This window comes from Hemicordylus capensis, chromosome 5 (genome assembly GCF_027244095.1).
Source record: "Hemicordylus capensis ecotype Gifberg chromosome 5, rHemCap1.1.pri, whole genome shotgun sequence".
NCBI lineage: Eukaryota > Metazoa > Chordata > Lepidosauria > Squamata > Cordylidae > Hemicordylus > Hemicordylus capensis.
The window spans coordinates 22,505,908-22,526,563 of record NC_069661.1 but is presented as its reverse complement, the minus strand read 5'-3'; the positions used below and the strand labels follow the sequence as shown (position 1 = coordinate 22,526,563).

Genomic DNA, 20,656 nt, shown 5'->3' with positions numbered 1-20,656 from the left:
TTTGCATCTGCAAAACAATCAAGGTAAACATTTGGGAAGCAGAATAATACATATTTAGTTATATACTATGCTGGGAACAAAGGTTTACAGTTTTAGGTACCAGCATCAAATCTTAAAGAACCACTGCTGGGATTTTCCCACTCCTGATTTAGTATATGTAGTTCTTTGTGTGTGTTTTTAAAGTTTAGCTCCTACTATGAGTCAGGGAACAGCAGGGAGCAAGGTGTGGGGGAAATGATCACCAAGGTGTTAATCTGCCCAAATATATTTCTCCTGCCAGCCTTTTGGCAACTTAGTCTATATACTCTAAAAGGTACTTGGAAATTGACCTTTCCTTTCCTGACCTACTCGTCACTAGGGCCTATCAGGGCACAGAACATCGAATATACATTGTAGCAGAGCAAGACAGGGCCTGAATCCTATGGCTGCTGGCCCTTGCCTTATTCATCTGTTATTTATTTATTTTAACATATTTAACATATTTATTTATATACCGCCCAAAACCTCTGGGCAGTGTACAACAAAAACAATATAAATTAAACAAAATTAAAAATGATTAACACATTAAAATCATTTAAAATCCAACATTAAAAACTATTAAAATTGTAAATCTTATTAAAAGCCTGGGTGAACAAAAGTGTCTTCAGTGCCTTTTTAAAAGTTGCCAGAGATGAGAAGGCTCTTATTTCAACAGGGAGCGCATTGCAAAGCCCAGAGGCAGCAACAGAGAAGGCCCGTCCCCAAGTAGCCACCAGATGTACCTCTCCAGATGATCTTAATGGGCGATGGGGCTCATGTCAAAGAAGACATTTTCTTAAATACCCAGGGCCTAAGCTGTTTAGGACTTTATAGGTAATAATCAGCACCTTGTATTTTACCTAGAAACTTAGCAGCAGTCACTGTAGCTCTTTCAACACAGGAGTAATATGGTCCCTCCGAGATGACCCACAGACCAGCCTGGCTGCCACATTCTATACCAGCTGCAATTTCCGGACTATGTACAAAGACAGCCCCACAGAGAATGCATTGCAGTAGTACAGTCTGTTGGTTACCAGCAGATGAACCACCATTCTGAGGTTGTTCATCTCAGTAAACCAATGCAGCTGGCTTATCAGCCAAAGCTAATAGAAAGCACCTCTGGCCACTGCCTCAGCCTGCGATACCAGGGAGAGATTCGGATCCAGAAACACTCCCAGATTGCATACCTGTTCCTTCTGGGGAAGTATGACCCCATCCAGCACCAGCAGATCAAAATCATCGTGCGGGTTCCCACTCCGCACAATATGTACCTCTGTTATCTGGATTCAGCCTCAGTGTGTTATCCCTCATCCAGCCCATCAACACCTCCAGACAGGCATTTAGGGAGGCTATGCCTTCTCCCGATGAGGCTGACAAGGAGAAACAGATTTGGATGTCATCAGCATACTGATAAGACCCCGCTCCAAATCTCCTGATAATCTCTCCCAGCAGCTTCATACAGCTGTTTGTTTGTTTATTTATTTGATTTGATTTCTATACTGGCCTTCTAAAAAATGGCTCGCGGCAGTTTACACAGAGAAATAATAAATAAGATGGATCCCTATCCCCAAAGGGCTCACAATCTAAAAAGAAATATAAGACAGACACCAGCAACAGTCACTGGAGGTACTGTGCTGGGTGTGGATAGGACCGGTTACTCTCCCCCTGCTAAATAAAGAGAATCACCACATTAAAAGGTGCCTCTTTGCCAAGTTAGCAGAAGTTAATGTTAAACAACATCGGAGACAATATGGAGCCCATAGGGACACCATACGAAAGTTCAGATTTTGAAGAATGTCTCCAAGAGACACCATCAGGGATCTGCCCGAGAGGTAAGAGTGGAACCACTGCAAGGCGGTAGGAGCGGAACCACTCCCAATCCCCTCAGATGCTCCAGAAGGATACTATGGTTGATAGTATCGAAGGCTGCCAAGAGATCCAAAAGGAGCAACAGAGTCACACTCCCTCTGCCAATTCCCAGTTGGAGATCCTCCATCGGGCCGACCAAGGCAGTCTCCACCCCATAGATTTTCAAATGTGCTCTATGTTATAATCTCTTGGATTCAAGTCAAGTCTTTCTCCACTTGGACTCTAGTTGTCCAACTCACCGCTTCAGCCCCGGTAGCTCTTCCATATACCAAGGGGTAGGTTCAAAGCGGGTCGGAGAGGACACTTAGGAGTGATTGTGTCCATTGCCCTGGTGAGTTGGCTGTTTCAATTCTTCACCGAGGTATCAACATGGTCACCGGCAGAGCCAACACTAAATCCCTCCAAGGCTTCTTGGGATCCTATTGGATCCCAACCAAGACACTTGCCTTAGAGTGCAAGTCACACCAACACAACTGTAAAGTCGCAAGGAGAAGGTGATTTCAAGCAGAAAAGAGATGGGCAGGAAAGGGGTGTTAAACCCACCCCCCTTCTGCCCTCCCCCAGGTCATTTTCCTCATCACTAAGGTTATTTCCAATTTGAGTCTAGTTCGGCTTGGGGAGGAATTAAGCATCCCTTCCCTCCTGCTGCTACTTCACATGAAATCACCCCACCCCACTTCACTGCATTACATCTGCTGGACGCAGCCTGAATTCTAAGACACTGGCCACACCAGTATGTATAACCGGATAGCAACAATCCACACACCAGTTCTAGTTCTGAATATGTGGCACTCCCAAGAAACATTTTTGCTTGTATAAATTATGCCTGAAAATCAAATTGCCACATTGTGTCCCTCCTTGCTTCCTTTTAAGTTGACAGCAACAGAGGAAATCCATCAATGGAGCACTACCATTCACTGCAAATCTTAGACTAGTTAAAATTCACACATCACATCTTAACCAAGGAGAAAGAGGAGAGGGCTCAGACAAACACCCATGCAACCATCCTGCCCAGCTGCATGCAGGAGACCCTAAAGAGGGTCGGAAGGGCCCTCTTCTCTGCCCACACTAGACAGCAGAGAGTGGGGCAGAATTCACAATGTGAAGCACTCTTGTGGTTCCCACAATAGTAAACTCTGGTTCTTCTCTTCATGTCCCGTAATAGGAGGTTTCCCATCCATCAAGCAGCCAGGAAGGCCTGGAGTCAGAGAGTGAGGACATCCATACATACAGTGCAATCCTATACCCGTTTCCTCACAAAGGAGTCACACTGTGTTTAGTGCGGCTTACTCCCAGGTAAGCAGCCACAGGACTGCAGCAGTCTTAGCATGTTAATACTAGTCAAGCATCTAAACGGGTTCCAAGACTCTGACACATTTGCTCACAATACCAAGATGACACCCATCAAAATTGGCTATATGTTCACGGGCCTTGGGAATCGTCATTGCTGAATTTGTACTATGTTGCCCAGAATAAAGCAGGGCTGCAAAATTTTGGTCCTCTTGCAGATGTTGGACTACAACTCCCATCAACCCCAGCCACATAAGCCAGAAGTTAGGGATGATCGGAGCTGTAGTCCAACATCCACAGGAGCAGGAGGGCCCAAGTTGTGAAGCTCTAGAATATAGAATCTGAAACACAAAACGCAGTTGATATGAACAAAACAGGAAGAACCACAACTTTCACTTTTAAAAGCAAGGCTCTAGTCCATAAGCCTACAGATTCAAGCCTGAACATGTGTCCGTGGCTTTTGTTAAATAAAACCCTTGTGGGGGGAAAGGATTGTCTAGATGAAGATTCCAGTAAACAGCAGGTATGAAGAGGTTCCAGCGGGAAGTTCCTCTACCCCAGGCAAAAAGCAGTTGCCACATCTTTCCTTAGATTCTGCCAACTCTGTGCTCCATTTCCAAGGGACATGGTTGGTTCCAAGTGTACAGAAACAACATACCTGGCCTGTTTCCTTCCCTCTCATGGCCTAGCTGCCCTTTGGTGTTCACGCCACATGTATAGACTTCGCCATCCTCCAGCAGGAAAATAGAATGGTTTCCTCCACAAGCCACTTCCTTGATGCTTCTCTCGTGAATGAACCCGCTGATCCGAGGCTCCGGGATGATCGCCTGGAGACTGCTAACTGCTCCGGGATGTCCAAAAGACCAATATCCCCAACATAACATCTTTTCTTCTTTTAGCAAGTCATGTAGCTTGATTTTTTTTTTCCTGAGAAAGAAATGAGAGAGAAAAGAACACATCAACAAAAATGAAGCATCATGCACAAACTACATACAGGTCACAGGAAGGGATACCAGTGAAAGAAGGTGCTTCCTGGTACGTTTCCAATTATATCCCTATAAGGTAGGTACGTCTCCAATTATATCCCTATAAGGTAGGTACGTCTCCAATTATATCCCTATTCAGAGAGGACAGGAAGTATATGGGTGGGGGGGGGAGTGGTTATTGGAGTCTCCTAGATTTCTGTGACTAAGCGTCACACACCAATATTTTCATATGGGTAAAAGCTATTGACCTCAACACAGCTAGGAAAATATGTGAAATGTCTAGACATCTAGACTTTTGGGTCCGAAGATGCAGCAACATTGCTTTTAGACAGGTCTCTCCTTGATAGAGCAAGCAGAGTCATCCCATATACTGGTAACTTTAGGGTTGGATTACATTATGTGTGAGCCACAGCAAACCTTAGGCTTGGGCAGGGGAGTGGAAAGAAGGGCGAGTGTAAACTTCCACTTTTGCTTTTGAATATACTGCAGTTGTTTGCTCCCTCCAAATGCAGGAAACTATGGTTTACTCCAGGGCTTGAAAATCCCGGAAACCATGGTACCTAGACTAGACTATTCAGAGGTAGAGTGGATATATGTGTTAGACGGTTTATAAATGTGATAAATATGATGGATGGATGGAGGTAACCAAAGATATACTGCCACTGAATATGGAGACTCTGCAGAACCATCATAAAAATGTTAATGCCTTTTAACCTTAGTGGTTTAAATTTTTATATTACAATTTATGATTAGTTATTTTTTATTTTTTCCACAGGTTTAGAAAGACAGTCGATATATTTGAGAAAGAAATACTATTTAACAGAAGCCAGTCTATTCGTACCACCCATCTGCCTTTGTTTTCCTCTGAATGTCTGTACACAGGATGCTGTTGACAAAAAGGCTTCTACAGAAACCAAACATCCATGGTAAGGCGGCATTTCCTAAGCAACGTGCTTAAGCAACACTTTATTTTCCTTCAGCATCAATTGGCTTCACGGAGTGAAGCTTAATGTTGTCAGTTGCAAGAGGTGCAGCTCCTACAAAACAATGCTTTCAGATTTGGGGGGAGTTGAAATGGCTTGAAGAACCCTAGACCATCACAGAATTACACTTCTTGAGAATGGAATCATGATGGAGATCCGGAAGATGAAGGAATGGCAATTACTGGTTTAGTTCTGTGATGCAGACATGCTGTCAGGAAGACATGCTGTCAGCTTTAATGAAAATACCCATACACAAAAAGAGATAAAAATATTGTGGCACCTTCCAGGCTAACGGATTTACTGTGGCATACATTTTTGTAATCTAGAGCAGAGGTTCCCAACCTGTGGTCCTCCAAGTGTTGCTGAACTACAACTCCCAAAATCTCCAGCTACAATAAATTGTAGCGGGGAGGGTGATGGGGGTTATAGTTCCAACACATCTGGAGGACCAGGGTGGGAACCCTGGTCTAGAGCACAATACCAAGCTCTAGTATAAGATTACAACAAATATTTTAATTGCAATTTTCAATAAAAAGTTCTCAAAGAGATTGACATAGAAAGATAATCAAATAAATAAATAAGATGGCTCTCTAACTTAAAAGGGCTCACAATCTAAAAGCAGCATAAGGTAGAAACCAGCAACAGCCACTGGAGGGATGCTGTGCTGAGGTTGGATAGGGACAGTTGCTCACCTCCTGCTAAAGATAAGAGAATCACCACTTTGAATGGTGCCTCTTGGCTCAGTTAGCAGGAGTACACAAATTTATGCAACAACAATTATGCTTGTCTATCCTCTAAGGAGATCAAGATAGTTCAATCTCTAGTCTACATCTCCTTCCTTGTAATTTTAACCCACTGGTTCTAATCCTGCCCTTATGAGCAATAATCTATTCCTTCTTCTGTGTGGCAGACCTTCAGAAAACTGAAGGCGGCTATCATATCTCCTCGAAGTCTTCTCTTCCAGGCTAAGCATACCCAACTCCTTTAACTATTCCTCACAGGACTTGTTTTCCAGATCTCTCTCCACCTTCAGCTCTGTTGTTCTCCTCTGATCCTGTTCCAGTTTAGCAACATCCTTCTTAACATGCAGGGCTCAGAATTGAACACAGTATCCCAGGTGAGATCTGACCAGCACAGAACACAATGGAATGATTACTTCTTGTGATCTGGACACTATGCCTCTCATTAATGCAACCAAAGACTGCATTCGCTTTTTTTAGTAGCTGCACCACACTGCTGGCTCTTGTCCAACTTGTTGTCCACTAAGACACATTAAGTCTCTTTCGCATATATTGCTGCAAAGCTAGGTCTCCCCCATCTTGTACTTCTGCATTTGATTTTTCACACTCAAATGCAGGACTTTACATTTCTCTCTGCTGAAGTTCGCCTTGCTGGGTTTTGACCAATATTTGACCGTGTCCAGAATGATCTTGAACCAGATTGAACAAAATCTTGATTCAGCCAATGAAGTTTCATGTCATCTGCAAATGTGATAAGCATCTCCTCTACTCTCTCCTCCAAGCCAATTATGAAAAGGTTGAACAGCACAGGACCCTAGACAGAGTCCTGTCCACTCGATGATGCAGAGCTATTAATACATATTCACTGGGTACAGCTGTCCAGCCACCCGTGAATCCATCAAACAGTAGCATAATTTAGCCCACATTTTGCCAACTTGTCAACAAGGATATCATGGGGCACTTTGCCAAATGTTTTGTTGAAATCAAGATATACTATGTCCACAGCATTCCAATGATCTACTAAACTAGTAACTCTGGGGGGGGGGGTTAGAAAAGATATGAGCTTAATTTGGTACGATTTGTTCTTGACAAACCAAAGCTCGTTCCTACCAAACTCCTTTTTTGAGCTCTCACAGAAAGAGGGCATCTTGCCTAAAAGACTGCCACAAGAATCTATTGTGTGTGTATTGTAACAAGCTAACACAAAAGCCTTAATGAAGTACTCACTGCTGAATGGCTAATTTCTCCTAAGCAGAAACTTAAAGCTGTGCAAAGCAGTCTCAGTCTGCCTGCTCAGCTTCTTCTTCTTCTTCTTTTTTAAGTAAAAACAATAAAGCTTTCAAACACAACAATACATAAGCAGAGCTGGTTTAATCATCAGTGGGATGACTCATTCATACAAGCAAGCTGTCATCCGATGCTGGGTGCTTTCCAAATTAGCTGCTCAAAAGCAGCAAAATGCTTCCACTCAGGCAAAACGCATTGGAAACGTAAACAGCAGGGAGAGCAGTCTCGCGGAAACTAACAACTCAAAGAAACAGCAACCTTTTTACGCCAGATACATGATATCACAGCACTATATCACAGCGATTAAATTCGAAACAAGGCATCGGAAATGTAAATGGCACCCTGCTGTCAGCGTAGGGACTGCAGTGTCACAACACAGGAAGTGTGGAAGCACACTTCCGAGATCCACCGTGACCCCGTTTGCAGGGTGTAATCTGGAAAGCACCCTTCAGTCAGAGAATCCTACTCTGCATTATCACGTTAGGTGCAGGATGGCTGTGTAGTGTACCTGAACACCAATTTATTTAAATGAATTTTGCCATCTTTATTATGAAGCCCATCCTCAACTGGTGTTTAGATACATGCATTTTGGTAGGCTACAGTTCAAGACAAAGTGGCATGGATGCCAAGGGTCTTCCTAAAAGCAATCAGAGATGGAAATGCTCTTATCCTGACAGGGAGCATATTCCAAAGCTCGGGGCAGCCACAGAGAAGGCCCAGTCCCAAGTCACCACTAAATGAGCTGGCAGCAACTGTAACCGGACTTTTCCAGAAGATTTTAATAGACAACAGAATTCATGACAAAGAAAGCACTCTCTTAAATACCCTGGACTTAAGCTGTTATACAGCCACCTAATGGCTCAGCAGGGAAATGACTTGACTAGCAAGCCAGAGGTTGCTGGTTCGGATCCCCACTGGTTATGTTTCCCAGACTATGGAAAACCCCTATATCGACCTATATGAAAGGCATCATCTCATACTGCGCGTGAGATGGCAATGGTAAACCCCTCCTATATTCTACCAAAGACAATCACAGGGCTCTGTGGTCGCCAGGAGTCACCACCGATTTGACGGCACACTTTACCCTTAAACCATTAGAGGTAATAACCATCACTTTGTATTTCACTCGGAAACGTATCAGCAGCCAGTGCAGTTCTTTTAAAACCAGTGTTACATGGTCCGTTCGGGTTGTCCAGGGACCAGTCTGGCTGCCACATTCTGTATCAATTGTAGTTTCTGGACTACGTACAAAGGTAGTGCCACGTAGAGTGCATTACAGTAGTCAGGCCTGGAGGTTGCTAGGATATGCACCACTGTTTACCTCCAGAAATGGGCGTAGCTGACGTATCATCCGAAGCTGATAAAAGCACTCCTGGCCACTTCCTCAACCTGAGAAACCAGAGAGTTTTAGATCCAGGAGAACTCCCAAGCAATATACCTGAGGTGGCACATTTAAAGTAAAGTAAAGTTGTACCGTCGATTCGGTGTCAACTCATGGTGACCACAGAGCCCTGTGGCTGTCTTTGGTAGAATACAGGAGGGGTTTTACCATTGCTTCCTCCCACGCAGAGTGAGATGATGCCTTTCAGCATCTTCCTATATCGCTGCTGCCCAATATAGGTGTTTCCTATAGTCTGGGAAACATACCAGTGGGGATTTGAACCAGCAACCTCTTACTCCCTAGGCAAGTTATTGCCCCACTGCGCCATTAGGTGGCTGAGGTAGCACATTTACCACCTCAAAAACATGCTGAGTTCTGCCATCTGAAAAAGAAAGTACTCCAAAATATCTGCGATTGCCAAGATACTACATGAACTTTGCCCATTTTGCACCCCTGCAAAGACTGCACCCAGTCCCCACCACCCCAGCCTAGCAGTGCAACCGAGAACAAGCTAGCTTGTTATGCCTACAGTACACAATGCAACACTGCACATGTTGCTAGAAGAGCCTCCCTTCTGGAAGTCCAGCACAGTGCTCAAAACGAAGCATGTCCGGCAAAGAATGTTTCCTAAATGCTGCTTGCCAGTTGGCACAGCACTCCCAGCAGCACATAAAACTTCACTTCTGTTGTTCATTGCCCATTAACGCTCTAACAAATTTGTTCCTGCTGACAGTGCCTTCATTATGCAATTTATGACTTGTTCCTTCCACCAAGCCTCCACGGTTGCTACGTGGGAAGCACTTCATGTCCTCGTTGCTCAAGGGAGGGGCCACAGCTTAGTGGCAGAACACACATTTTGCGAGCAGAAGGGTCCAGTTCAATGGGATGTCGGTGAGGGGTAGAGCATCTGCTTTGCATGCTGAAGGGCCCAGGATCAAACACGGGCAAGACAGGATCGATCTCCAGGTAAGGCTGGGAGAGACTCCTGCCTGTAATACTGGAGATCTGCTGCCCATCAGTGTAAACAATACAGTACAGCGCTAGATTGATCAATGATCTGAACATAAGAACAGCCCTGCTGGATCAGGCCCAAGGCCCATCTAGTCCAGCATCCTGTTTCACACAGTGGCCCACCAGATGCCGCTGGAAGCCACAGGCAGGCGTTGAGGGCATGCCCTCTCTCCTGCTGTTACTCCCCCTGCTACTGGTATTTAGAGGCATCCTCCCTTTGAAGCTAGAGGTGGCCTATAGCCCTCCGACTAGTAGGCATTGATAGACCTGTCCTCCATAAATTTATCTAAACCCCTCTTAAAGCCATCCAGGCTGTTGGCTGTCACCACATTCTGTGGCAGAGAATTTCATAGGTTGAGTATGTGCTGTGTGAAAAAGTACTTCCTTTTGCCAGTCCTAAATTCCTTGGCAATCTGTTTCATGGGATGACCCCTGATTCTAGAGTTATGAGAGAGGAAATCCCCCCCCCTATCAACTTTCTCTACACTATGCATGGTTTTATAGACCTCTTATCATATCTCGCCTGTCGTCTTTTTTCTAAATTAAAAAGCCCCAAGAGTTGGAGCCTTGTCTCATAAAGAAGGTGCTCTAGGCACCTGATCATTTTGATTACCCTCTTCTGCACCTTTTCCAGTTCTATAAAGTACTTTCTGAGGTGTAGTGACCAGAACTGTACACAGGATTCCAAATGTGGCTGCACCACAGATTTGTAGAAGGGCATTATAATATTAGCAGTATTACTTTCAGTCCCCTTCCTAATGATTCCAAGCATGAAATTTGCCTTCTTCACAGCCACCACACACTGAGTCAACACTTTCAACGAGCTAAGTCAACACTTTCAACACTTTCATGAACCCAAGATCCCACCCCTGGTCAGTCACCGACAGCTCAGACCCCATCAGTGTATACGTGAAGTTGGGGTTTTTTGCCCCAATATGCATCACTTTACACTTGCTTACACTGAACCGCATTTGCCATTTTGTCACACACTCATCCTGTTCAGAGAGATCCTTTTGAAGCGCCTCACATTCTGTTTCTGAATTTCACTACCCTAAATAGTTTGATGTCATCTGCAAATCTGCCACCTCGCTGCTTACCCCAACTTCTAGATCATTTATGAATCGTCCCGGTTCAGATCCCTGGGTGACCTCACTTCTTACCTCCCTCCGTTTAGAGAACTGTCCTCTTATGTCTGACTCAGTAGAAGGCAGGTTCATATTCTCACATTTTACTGCAATTCAGGGATTCAACCGAGGACATCTAAGAAAGACTGGCTCATCCAAGAATGCACCACCCCAAACCAACCAAGGCCATCTGCTCACAGAAAAAGCTGTTTGTGTGGAGCCATCCCCAGCTAAACCCCACAAAAAGGACTCTGCCAAGGTAGAAGACACCTCCTGCATTCAGGTCCAGGGCTTGTGCACTCACACACCCCAGAATTTGTCTAGCACTATTGTTGCCACTACATACAGGTAGTTGGCACTGATCATGTGTTTGGTAAGACAAGGAGGTCCATACTGGGTTAGTGAGAACAATCCAAATGCCCTCCACTGCTTCTTGTGGTACAAGCAGAGGCCTCTGCTGCGACAGCAACCATGGAATCCGGTACAATATAAGCCAGAAGAGTTGCACACCTCCATGCACTAATACACTGTTACAGCTTCTAGCTGATACAAGCATGCACAAGACCTAGATCCACCCTATATACCTTTTAGAATGGGGGGCACAAGAGCCTTCCACTTAAAATGCCTTTTATATGATGTAGGGTTATAACACAACCAAACAGGGGCATTGTTTGAAAATTTTGAATTCCAAGATTATCCCATGTATAATTTTACTATATAATATAATAATTTATATTATACTCAGATAATTTTACTATACAAGTTTCCTTGATACCCCAAATTGATTGTGATCTGATTTGACATGTAATTTGACTTCTATATTTAGTTAAAAACAAACAAAAACCCACCATATTACCCTCCTGTTTTCAAATGAATTAAAAATATATTCACCATCTCACACACATCCTAGCAATGATCACTTGAAAAATATTAATTACAACTCTGACTCGGCCTGGGGAAGCCCAAGTTCAAATTCCTAGTCTGCCATGAAACTCATCGAGTGACTCTGGGCCAGTCACTTCTCTCTCAGCCTAACCTACCTCACAGGGTTGTTGTGAGGATGAACATAACCATGTATACCACTCTGGGCTCCTTGGCGAAAGCATGGGATACACATGTAAAAATAAAGAAATATTGCATTGGCATCCATTCATAGTTAAAAATGCATTTTATGAACAAAGGATTTTTGGAAAGGGGATTTTTCCTTAGAAAAAGGTATTAAAAGGTTTTCCCACAGAAAATTTCCAACCCCACATCTCTGAAAACAAACACCCCACTGCCTGCATCTGTTGCTGATTCAGTACAGTACATATGAATACATGAAGCTGCTTTATCCTGATTCAGAGCACTGATCTGTCTACCTTGGTATTGTCTACACTGACAATCTCTACACTGAATATTGTCTACATATACAATGCATTGTCTACTACACTGACAATCTCTACATTGACTCTACATTGCCTCTCTGGTGCTTCAGATAGCCCCCCCCCCCCATTTCTTAACCTGCTAATGCCAGGGATTGAACCCAAGGTCTTTGGGGGCCAGTTCCCTACAGCGGGGCTCCCTTGTGCCAGCAAGAAAAAGCTTGTTGAACTTACTCTCCAAGCAATATGGGCAACACAAGATCAGGTTTGAAGCAAGTTCTAAAATATAAATAACTGAAACCAAATATAGACAGATCACAAAGAGGTAACATATATCATAGTTGCTAAAATTCCCAAAATACTGACGGCAAAGTCAGCAACTGGCAGCCTTGGGCCAAATCATGCTTGCAAAGTGGCAGCTGGCCCCACAGGGAAAAGCAGAGTGTGGATATGTAACACATGCTAGAACGGAACATGGCAGCAAGCCATTTTGCTGGGTGGCAGTCATGGGTCTTTAATCCACCACCAGCACTATCCTTCTCTCATTTAAGCTGCCTGAGGCAAAACTGATTGCCAACTGGAGCATTAACCGTTTTAAGAATATTCCTCTATCAGCTACCTTAAGCTGACATTAATTCAGTAATCCGTGGCCTTTGGTCTCCCAACTCCACTATCTTCAACTGTTCAAAATTTCTCTCATTGCTCCCTCAAATGCAGGGGTTCCAGACTGCAGCTCTCCTGCTAACTGAGCAAAGAGTCACCTTTTTAAAGTGGTGATTCTCTGTATTTAGCAGGGGGAGAGCAACTGGCCCTCTCCAACCCCAGCACAGCATACCTCCAGTGGCTGTTGCTGAGGTCTATCTTATGTTTCTTTTTAAGACTATGAGTCCTTTGGGGATAGGGAGCCATTTTATGTATTTAGTTATATCTATAAAAACCGCTTTGGGGACTTTTGTTGAAAAGCACTATATAAATATCCATCGTATTCCAATCCCTTCCTCTGCAGTATCTCATGTCCACTGCTTGCTCCTTGGGGCAGGGACCTACCCTCTCATTTTCTATACAGCAATCAAAATAGCGACAGGGGAGGGGGAAATATCCCAGGAGCGTGTGAAAGCTTTATTCTGTTTTATGCAGTGCCAGTGCCTAGAAATTCTGGGACTTAGAACCTGAGATATTTTCCAGTACTGTTTGTTTACCAAAAACTATTTCATTTTAGACATTATTATACCCTGTCCTGTTATTAAGTGAAGCTGGCAATCCACTAATCTCTCTGAGACTGGGATGGCTTACACTGCAAGAACATAAAGTTTCAGCATAGCCACCCGTCCAATGTGGAGAATAATTTCACAGAAGCAATTGAAGCACACAGACCAAAGAGGGAGGCTGTATGTGAATACAGCCTCCCTCTTTGGTCTGTGTGCTTCAATTGCTTCTGGCACTTCCTAGTTCGCAGAAACCAGAGATTGCTGCAGTGTCTCAATTTGGCAAAAATAGGGTATCCCCAAAGCAGAGTTTGACAACAAACCAGAATTGGGAAGCACACTTTGAAGTGGATTCAGCTCTGGTTTGGGGGACCCATAGTTTGCCTCTTCAAACACCATGGCAAACTACAGTTACCATGACATTCAAGAGGGAATGAGATCACACTGGGCAAGGAAAATGAAGAACACAAGCCCAGAGCATGCTCCCCACTGGCCATGATGTCTGAGCTGGGGCTAAGCCAGGGCTTGACAAATCCCAGGTGCTAGGGAGCCATGGCACCTAGAAATTTAACCATGGCACCTAGACTAGGATATGCAGAGGCAGAGTTATTAAACAAAATCTTTATTTGTCTCAGGCAGCCTTGTTTCTGTTCCAAGTATGCTACTTGTAAAGGGGATAAAGGGAAGCTCATTTACCCTCTCTCACCCACCACAATGCCCACTGTAAGTCTGGTAATTTTGTCAGTGTCCATTGACTGGCTCCTAATGTTTTGAGCTAGTTCCTGGATCCAAAGACTATGTGTCAAGAACCGAACTACCAATAAAATAAATCCTCCTCAAAAGGATACAGAAACAAATCAAAAGCATTCAATTTTTTTATTCCTATTTCAAAAGTTAATAAAGTTTGACTATGTCTTTTCAAAAAACTGTACAGATAGTCTACCATCTCTTAACCGAACATGTTGTCATTTTTGCGACTTTAGACAGCCGTTCTGAAACGGAAGAGCTTTTGGACTGCACTATTTGCTTGTTAACTAAGACTTCAGCAGTGGCTAAAAACCCCCAGATTGATTCACAGACCATTTTGTTCATAGGATTATTTAAACAGCCCATTAAAATGGGACAGAGCAGTATAGCAATGTGTGCGATTTTCCTAATTGTAATCAAGTACTTTCTTCCAGTATATTGCAATACATTGTTTTCCCACCAGCTGTGGCCACTCCAAAGTAGATTTTTGGCACATTTCCAGCATTTATCTTGGGCAGTTTATAAATCTCATTGATTCTATAAGAAGTACAGTCATATAACCATTTATAATAATGTGTTAGATTTACAGAAGGGAATGCCACTAGACCCTTTGTGAAGATACAAAGTCAAGTACATTCTAGAATATTATACCTTGCCATCTTTTCCCTTAAGAGTTAAAATTACTGCCAGTTCCATCATCTAAGTTTAACAGGCATTGATATATTTTTGACAAGACGTCTTTGACACTCCTTCTGTCAATGACTACTGTTTCAGATGCCATCAGGGAACATTTCAGTTTAGAGTTTCATAAATAGTCTCTTAGTTGGAGATACTGAAACCATTAGAGGTTCACATTTCCCATTTATTTCACCTATATTGCCAGGAGTCAAAGTAAAAAAGGCATTATTATACAGAGTTCCCAGCTAGCCTAAGTTAAGCTAGTAATGTTTTTGTCAAGCAAGAAACAGGGTGAAATTATACATACAAATTAGGGTTGCCAACTGTCCTGCATTGTGCGGGATGCAGTGTTCCCTCTAAGGTGTGAGCGTGCGCATGCACTCACACGTTTTTTGATGTCTGCTCAGTTAATTTTAGATCCCACAAAGGTTGAATCAGGAAGGCCCCATTCTGAATGCATGTGCGCACACACACAAACAGCACCTTGATACTGCCGCCCAGAACAAAATTCGTCCCGCACACAGATTAAAAAAAATTAGAGAGAACACTGGCAGGATGTCCCTATTTCCTGGGGATAAATTATTGTCCCATTCGGGACTCAATTTCTCCCACTTTTTGACCTTGTTTTATTTGATTTTTAAAGCAGCGGGAATGATGGCGAGAGCTCTGCGCCCGCCTCCCAAACAAACCATGACAGGTGAAGTCGGGGCCGGTGGGCGTGCTGGAAGCAGGCGGAGAGACAGCAGCGAAGGAGCTCCTTCCTCATTCACAGAGGCCTGAAACTGGCCCGATCTGCCTCATCTGGGAGGAAGGCAGGCCCGAGGGAGGAGCTCCTTAGCTGCTGTCTCTCTGCCTGCTTCCAGTGCACTCGCCTGCCCGCCACGACATCACCTGTCATGGTTTGGGAGGCGGGCGCAGAGTTCTCACCACCATCCTCGCCGTGCAGTGGCAGCTACGACCACCAGTAAGCACGCGCTCTGGCCATCTGAGGCCAAGTCCCGCCCCTAGGTGGCCCCCAAGACTCCCCCCCCGACCCCCCACGTGTCCCAATTTTGGCCAACGCAATGTCGGCAACCCTAATACAAATGTATACATAAAGTGTTTGATATCAGACTTAAGGTGCCTGCTACCTGCTTTTGAGACGGATTCTTTTACCTCTGGCCCTGGACTGCAACTAGCGACACAGAAGAATCCAGCGTACAGATGAAACCTTTGATTCTTAGCTATAGCTTCTAGAGACAAGATCAGAAGTCATGAATACCGCCAACACATATTTAATAGGCTTATATTCATCTTCGACAGCTTCTGACACCTTCAAAGGAGATCAGAAGGTCGTTAGCAGATAAGTCAGTGGCTATTAGCTAAGATTACTAAGATAAACGACCATAATTAGAGGCACTGCACCCACTAAATATCAGTTGTGGGGGACAGGGAAGCACAAGAGAGTTATTGCCTTCATAGCAGTCCACCGCAGAAGAGAGGATGCAAAAGTAGACTAGGGATCAGTGTTCCCTCTAAGGCGTCTGCATGTGTGCGCGTTCACAAGTTTTTTGATGTCTGCTCAGTAAATTTTAGATCCCGCTCAGGTTGAATCAAGAAGGCCCCACTCTGAACGCAGGTGTGCACACACTACCTTGATACTGCTGCCCAGAACAAAACTCATTCCGCACACAGATGAAAAAAATAGAGAGAACACTGCTAGGGGTTCCCAATCTAGAGTCCCCAGATATCGCTGAACTACAACTCTCATCATCCTCAGCCATAAAGGTCTTCTGGGGACCCAAGGGGACCCAAAGCTGGGAAACCCTGGTGCACTCCTGCATCTTGTTTCCTACAGTGAACAATCAGATGGGGATCTCTGGACTAGGCACAGCCTTGGTTTGATCTAGCAGGGCTCTCTTGTGTTTTTTAGAACTATAGAACCTACCAAGAGAATGACCACAAGGGCGTTCCCAACATGTGCGCGTAGGTGAGCAGCTGGGAAACAGATTAGGAAGATTTTCAGGGATATTCCACAAAGAGAGAAAGAAATAATACAAGTGTCAACCAAAATCTCATGGGTCAGTTTCGCACATTCTAAAGTAGCAATGACAATATTGCTCTTTTGTGCAGAGCGATAGAACAGGATGGCAGGGAATCCAGGCAGATCCCTGCCTCAACCACTGCAAGAAATAACTACCACCCCTTCCTCACAGCTCAGAGGCAGAAGCAGCAGCAGAGAGCTCTGGGGGTATCCTGAGTCATCAAGCCCAAATGTCATAAGGCTTGATATCCCAAACCATCCCCAAAAGAGGGTTGTACAACCTTTGCTTGCAAAGCTTCCCCAGAGAGCAAACAAAGCTTCCTTATGCCGAGTCAGATCATTGATCTAAGTCAATATTTTCTGCACAGAATGGCAGCAGCAATCCAGGATTCTGGATGGGTATTTCTCAGCTCACCTGGGCACTTTCCAGATCAGACCCTGCAACGGGGTCACGTTGTATCCCGGAAGTGTGCTTCCACACTTCCTATGTTGTGACACCGCAGTCCCTCTGTGGACAGCAGGGTGCGGTTCACATATCCAATGCCTTGTTTCAAATTTAATCGCTGCGATATAGAGCTAGGACATTGTATATCCAGCGTGAAAAGGTTGCTGGTTTTTTCGGGTTGTTAATTTCCACGAGACTGTTTACGTTTTGAATGTGACTTGCCTTAACGGAGGCATTTTGCTGCTTTTGAGCAGCTAGTCTGGAAAGCACATTGGAGGTGCCAAGGATTAAACCTGGGACCTTCTACATGCAAAGCTGATCTTGTGGTAGCAAGCATGACTTGTCCCCTTAGCTAAGCAGGGTCCATCCTGGTTGCATATGAATGGGAGACTAGAAGTGTGTGCACTGCAAGATATTCCCCTCAGGGGATGGAGTCACTCTGGGAAGAGCAGAAGGGTTTCAAGTTCCATCCCTGGCTTCTCCAAGATAAGCCTGAGAGAGATTCCTGCCTGCAACCTTGAAGAAGCCGCTGCCAGTCTGTGAAGACAACACTGAGCTAGATAGACCAATGGTCTGACTCAGTATATGGCAGCTTCCTATGTTCCATATGCTCTGCCATTGAATTGTAGTTCCTCCCCAGTGATGTTCTTTGCCAAGGTGCTCCAACATTTAGGCCTCTTCCCTTAACGTTTAGCACAACAGCACCAAACTAACACACAAGATGCCCCAAGAACCAAATCACACGATCAACAGAATAATGTAATGCATTAACTGCCAGACCATACCACTGCAGATTTGGGGGTGGGGGGTGGCAAAGACTCAACTGTTCTCCTTAATAAAATATTCCACCATGTCAGAATCTCAACATGCCTATTGGGAGAAGCCATTCCTCAGTGGGAGGAAACATGCTCTGCATGCAGATAGTCCAAGATTCAGTTTCTGGCACCTCAAGTTAGAAGGCTCTCAGATACCCGGGCTAAGAAAGCTACCTTTTGGCACCCAGGAGAGCCACTGCCAGTCAGAGTACTCCATACTGGACTAGATGAAACCGAGTGAAAATAAAGGAGCATCATATATGTAGGGGTATTTATTATGATCTGAATGCTCTTGATTACTATGGAGTAAACTATGCTCCCATCTCTCTAATCACTCAATAACCAGAACTTTCTGCCTCAGTTGTGGAGGGACCATAACTAAGTGGGAAAGCACATGCTTTGCATAAAGAAGGTTCAAGGTTTAATTCTTAGCATTTCCAATTCTAGGGTCAAATGACCGGTGGTAAGGAGAACATCTGTGCAAGACCCCAGAGCAGGGGTGGGCAAACTTGACTCTCCAGTTCTTGTTGGACTGTAATGCCCATCATCCCCAGTCACAAGTTATGACTGGAATTGCAGGTCAACAGCAGCTGGAGAACACCTAGATTACTTATACTTACCCTTGAGAGTCACTGCCAGAGAAGCCAGTATCACCCAGTGCTCTAACTCAGTACAAGGCCATTTGATTTATTCTTTAAAGCAGAGGAATCCTGAAAGCCAACAGAGACTGGAAGGCATGGATTGAGGAAGAGGATAGGAACATAGGAAGCTGCCATATACTGAGTCAGACCATTGGTCTATTAAGCTCAGGGTTGTCTTCACAGACTGGCAGCGGCTTCTCCAAGGTTGCAGGCAGGGATCTCTCTCAGCCCTATCTTGAGGAAGCCAGGGAGGGAAATTGGAACCTTCTGCTCTTCCCAGAGCGGCTCCATCCCCTGAGGGGAATATCTTGCAGTGCTCACACATCAAGTCTCCCATTCAGATGCAACCAGGGCAGACCCGGCTTAGCTAAGGGGACAAGTCATGCTTGCTACCACAAGACCAGCTCTCCTCTGCCCAAGAGAAAGGCATGACCCAGACATCTCTTGAGGTTTAATAAAATGGCAGTATATCCTCAAGGAGAGGAGAGCTGGTCTTGTGGTAGCAAGCATGACTTGTCCCCATAGCTAAGCAGGGTCTTCCCTGGTTGCATATGAATGGGAGACTTGATGTGTGAGCACTGTAAGTTAAAGAGCAACTGAGAGTCTCTCTTGGCCGAACGGAGCCTCCAGGCTCCGTTCAGCCAGACCACACCCCCACCTGACGTCAGAGGCGGGGGTGGGGTCAGCCAACCTGCCAGCGTTCCCACTACGCCACTGCAATCAAGTCTGGACAAAAAGGTAAAAGGTAAAGTGTGCTGTCAAGTCAATTTTGACTCCTAGCGCCCACAGAGCCCTGTGGTTTTCTTTTAATAGAATACAGAAGGAGTTTACTATTGCCTCCTCCCGCACAGTATGAGAGCTGTGCTATATGTTTCGAAGTGGGGGAAGCACACCTCAGTATGGGGCTGTGATTTTCCCCAGATGCCCCTTGGCTCTTGAAACTGTCTTGCAGTTCATCCTTCCTTACTTCCACTTTGCATGCTGTCTTGTTTAGGGTTGCACACTCTGTAAAAGGCAGCTCAGTTTAATGAATCCCTGCAAGTTAAGCAAAGGGGCACTTTTACAAGTGGTGCCACTCCTACTGGAGGTGGCGGGGCGGAGAGAGCAACTGTCCCTATCCAACCCCAACACAGCCTTTTCAGGGCAATGAACCATTTTCTTTTGCTACGGAAACCATCCTGATAACTTTTTGTTGTTGTTGAAAAGCAGACTACTTTTAAATAAATAATAATGAGCATGATCCAGATTAAGCAAGACAACTGGAATAAACGAGACATGACAAACTGGAGTCTTTAAGTTAGTCACAACTAAGCACCATAGGAATTAATCTGGAACCGGCCCAATAATATTGAAGAAATCATCCCATCTCAACCTTTCTTTCTTTTTTGCATTATGCTTTGCATTTAACCGTACCGATGTCTCTGCATAAACAGATGCCAGCAGAGGATAATCCATCTTTGTAAAAATTAAAATACTGCGCGATCAGATTTGCCAGATCGGGGCGGGGTGGGTCTTTAAATGGAACAAGATTTGGGAAGCTCCGCCCTAGCGGGGTGGGGCTGCCTGCACATCCCATTCATTGGTCGCGGCAGAAGAACGCGTGGGGGTGGAGAGAGAGGTCAGGGAGGGAGGAAGGAAGCCTGCACATGCACGCACACGCCAGCAGGAGCACGTACACCCAACACGCGTGGGGGCGCGCGCGCACTCCTAAGCGAGCCCCAAGCCCATGGAAGCGGCATGTGCGGAAGGGGGCACGTGCCTCTGCGCCTCTCTCTCGCTGCTATTTGGGGTTTTTAAGCCAGCCGGGAATGCCTCAGCATCTCTAAGAGCCGATCGAGCCAAAGACAACCGATGCTCTCCCTTTTAGGGGAAGGGAATGCATTCGAGATGTATAACGGCCACCACTGCAAACTTGCCTTTTTTCTTTCTTTCTTTCTTTTTTTCTAGGAGGCATTTTCAAAATTATATCTCCTACCATTATGATATCTCCTATATATAGCAATTGGAGTGGGTATAATAATTGCATCTTCCCATCCAACACACACACCC

At 44.9% G+C, this 20,656-nt stretch overlaps 1 protein-coding gene across 5 annotated transcripts in view; it reads right to left on the bottom strand.

Moving 5' to 3' along the window:
* HERC3 (HECT and RLD domain containing E3 ubiquitin protein ligase 3) overlaps nucleotides 1-20,656 on the bottom strand; it is a 102,299-nt gene that overhangs the window by 57,711 nt on the left and 23,932 nt on the right. For all 5 annotated transcript variants that reach the window (XR_008308362.1, XM_053254886.1, XM_053254887.1 and 2 more), the window contains exon 2: nucleotides 3,836-4,104. Coding sequence is in view for 4 of the 5 variants with exons in the window: in XM_053254886.1 (XP_053110861.1) it covers nucleotides 3,836-4,104 (269 nt within the window). In the remaining variant the exon portion in view is untranslated. The remainder of the gene's footprint in view (nucleotides 1-3,835; nucleotides 4,105-20,656) is intronic.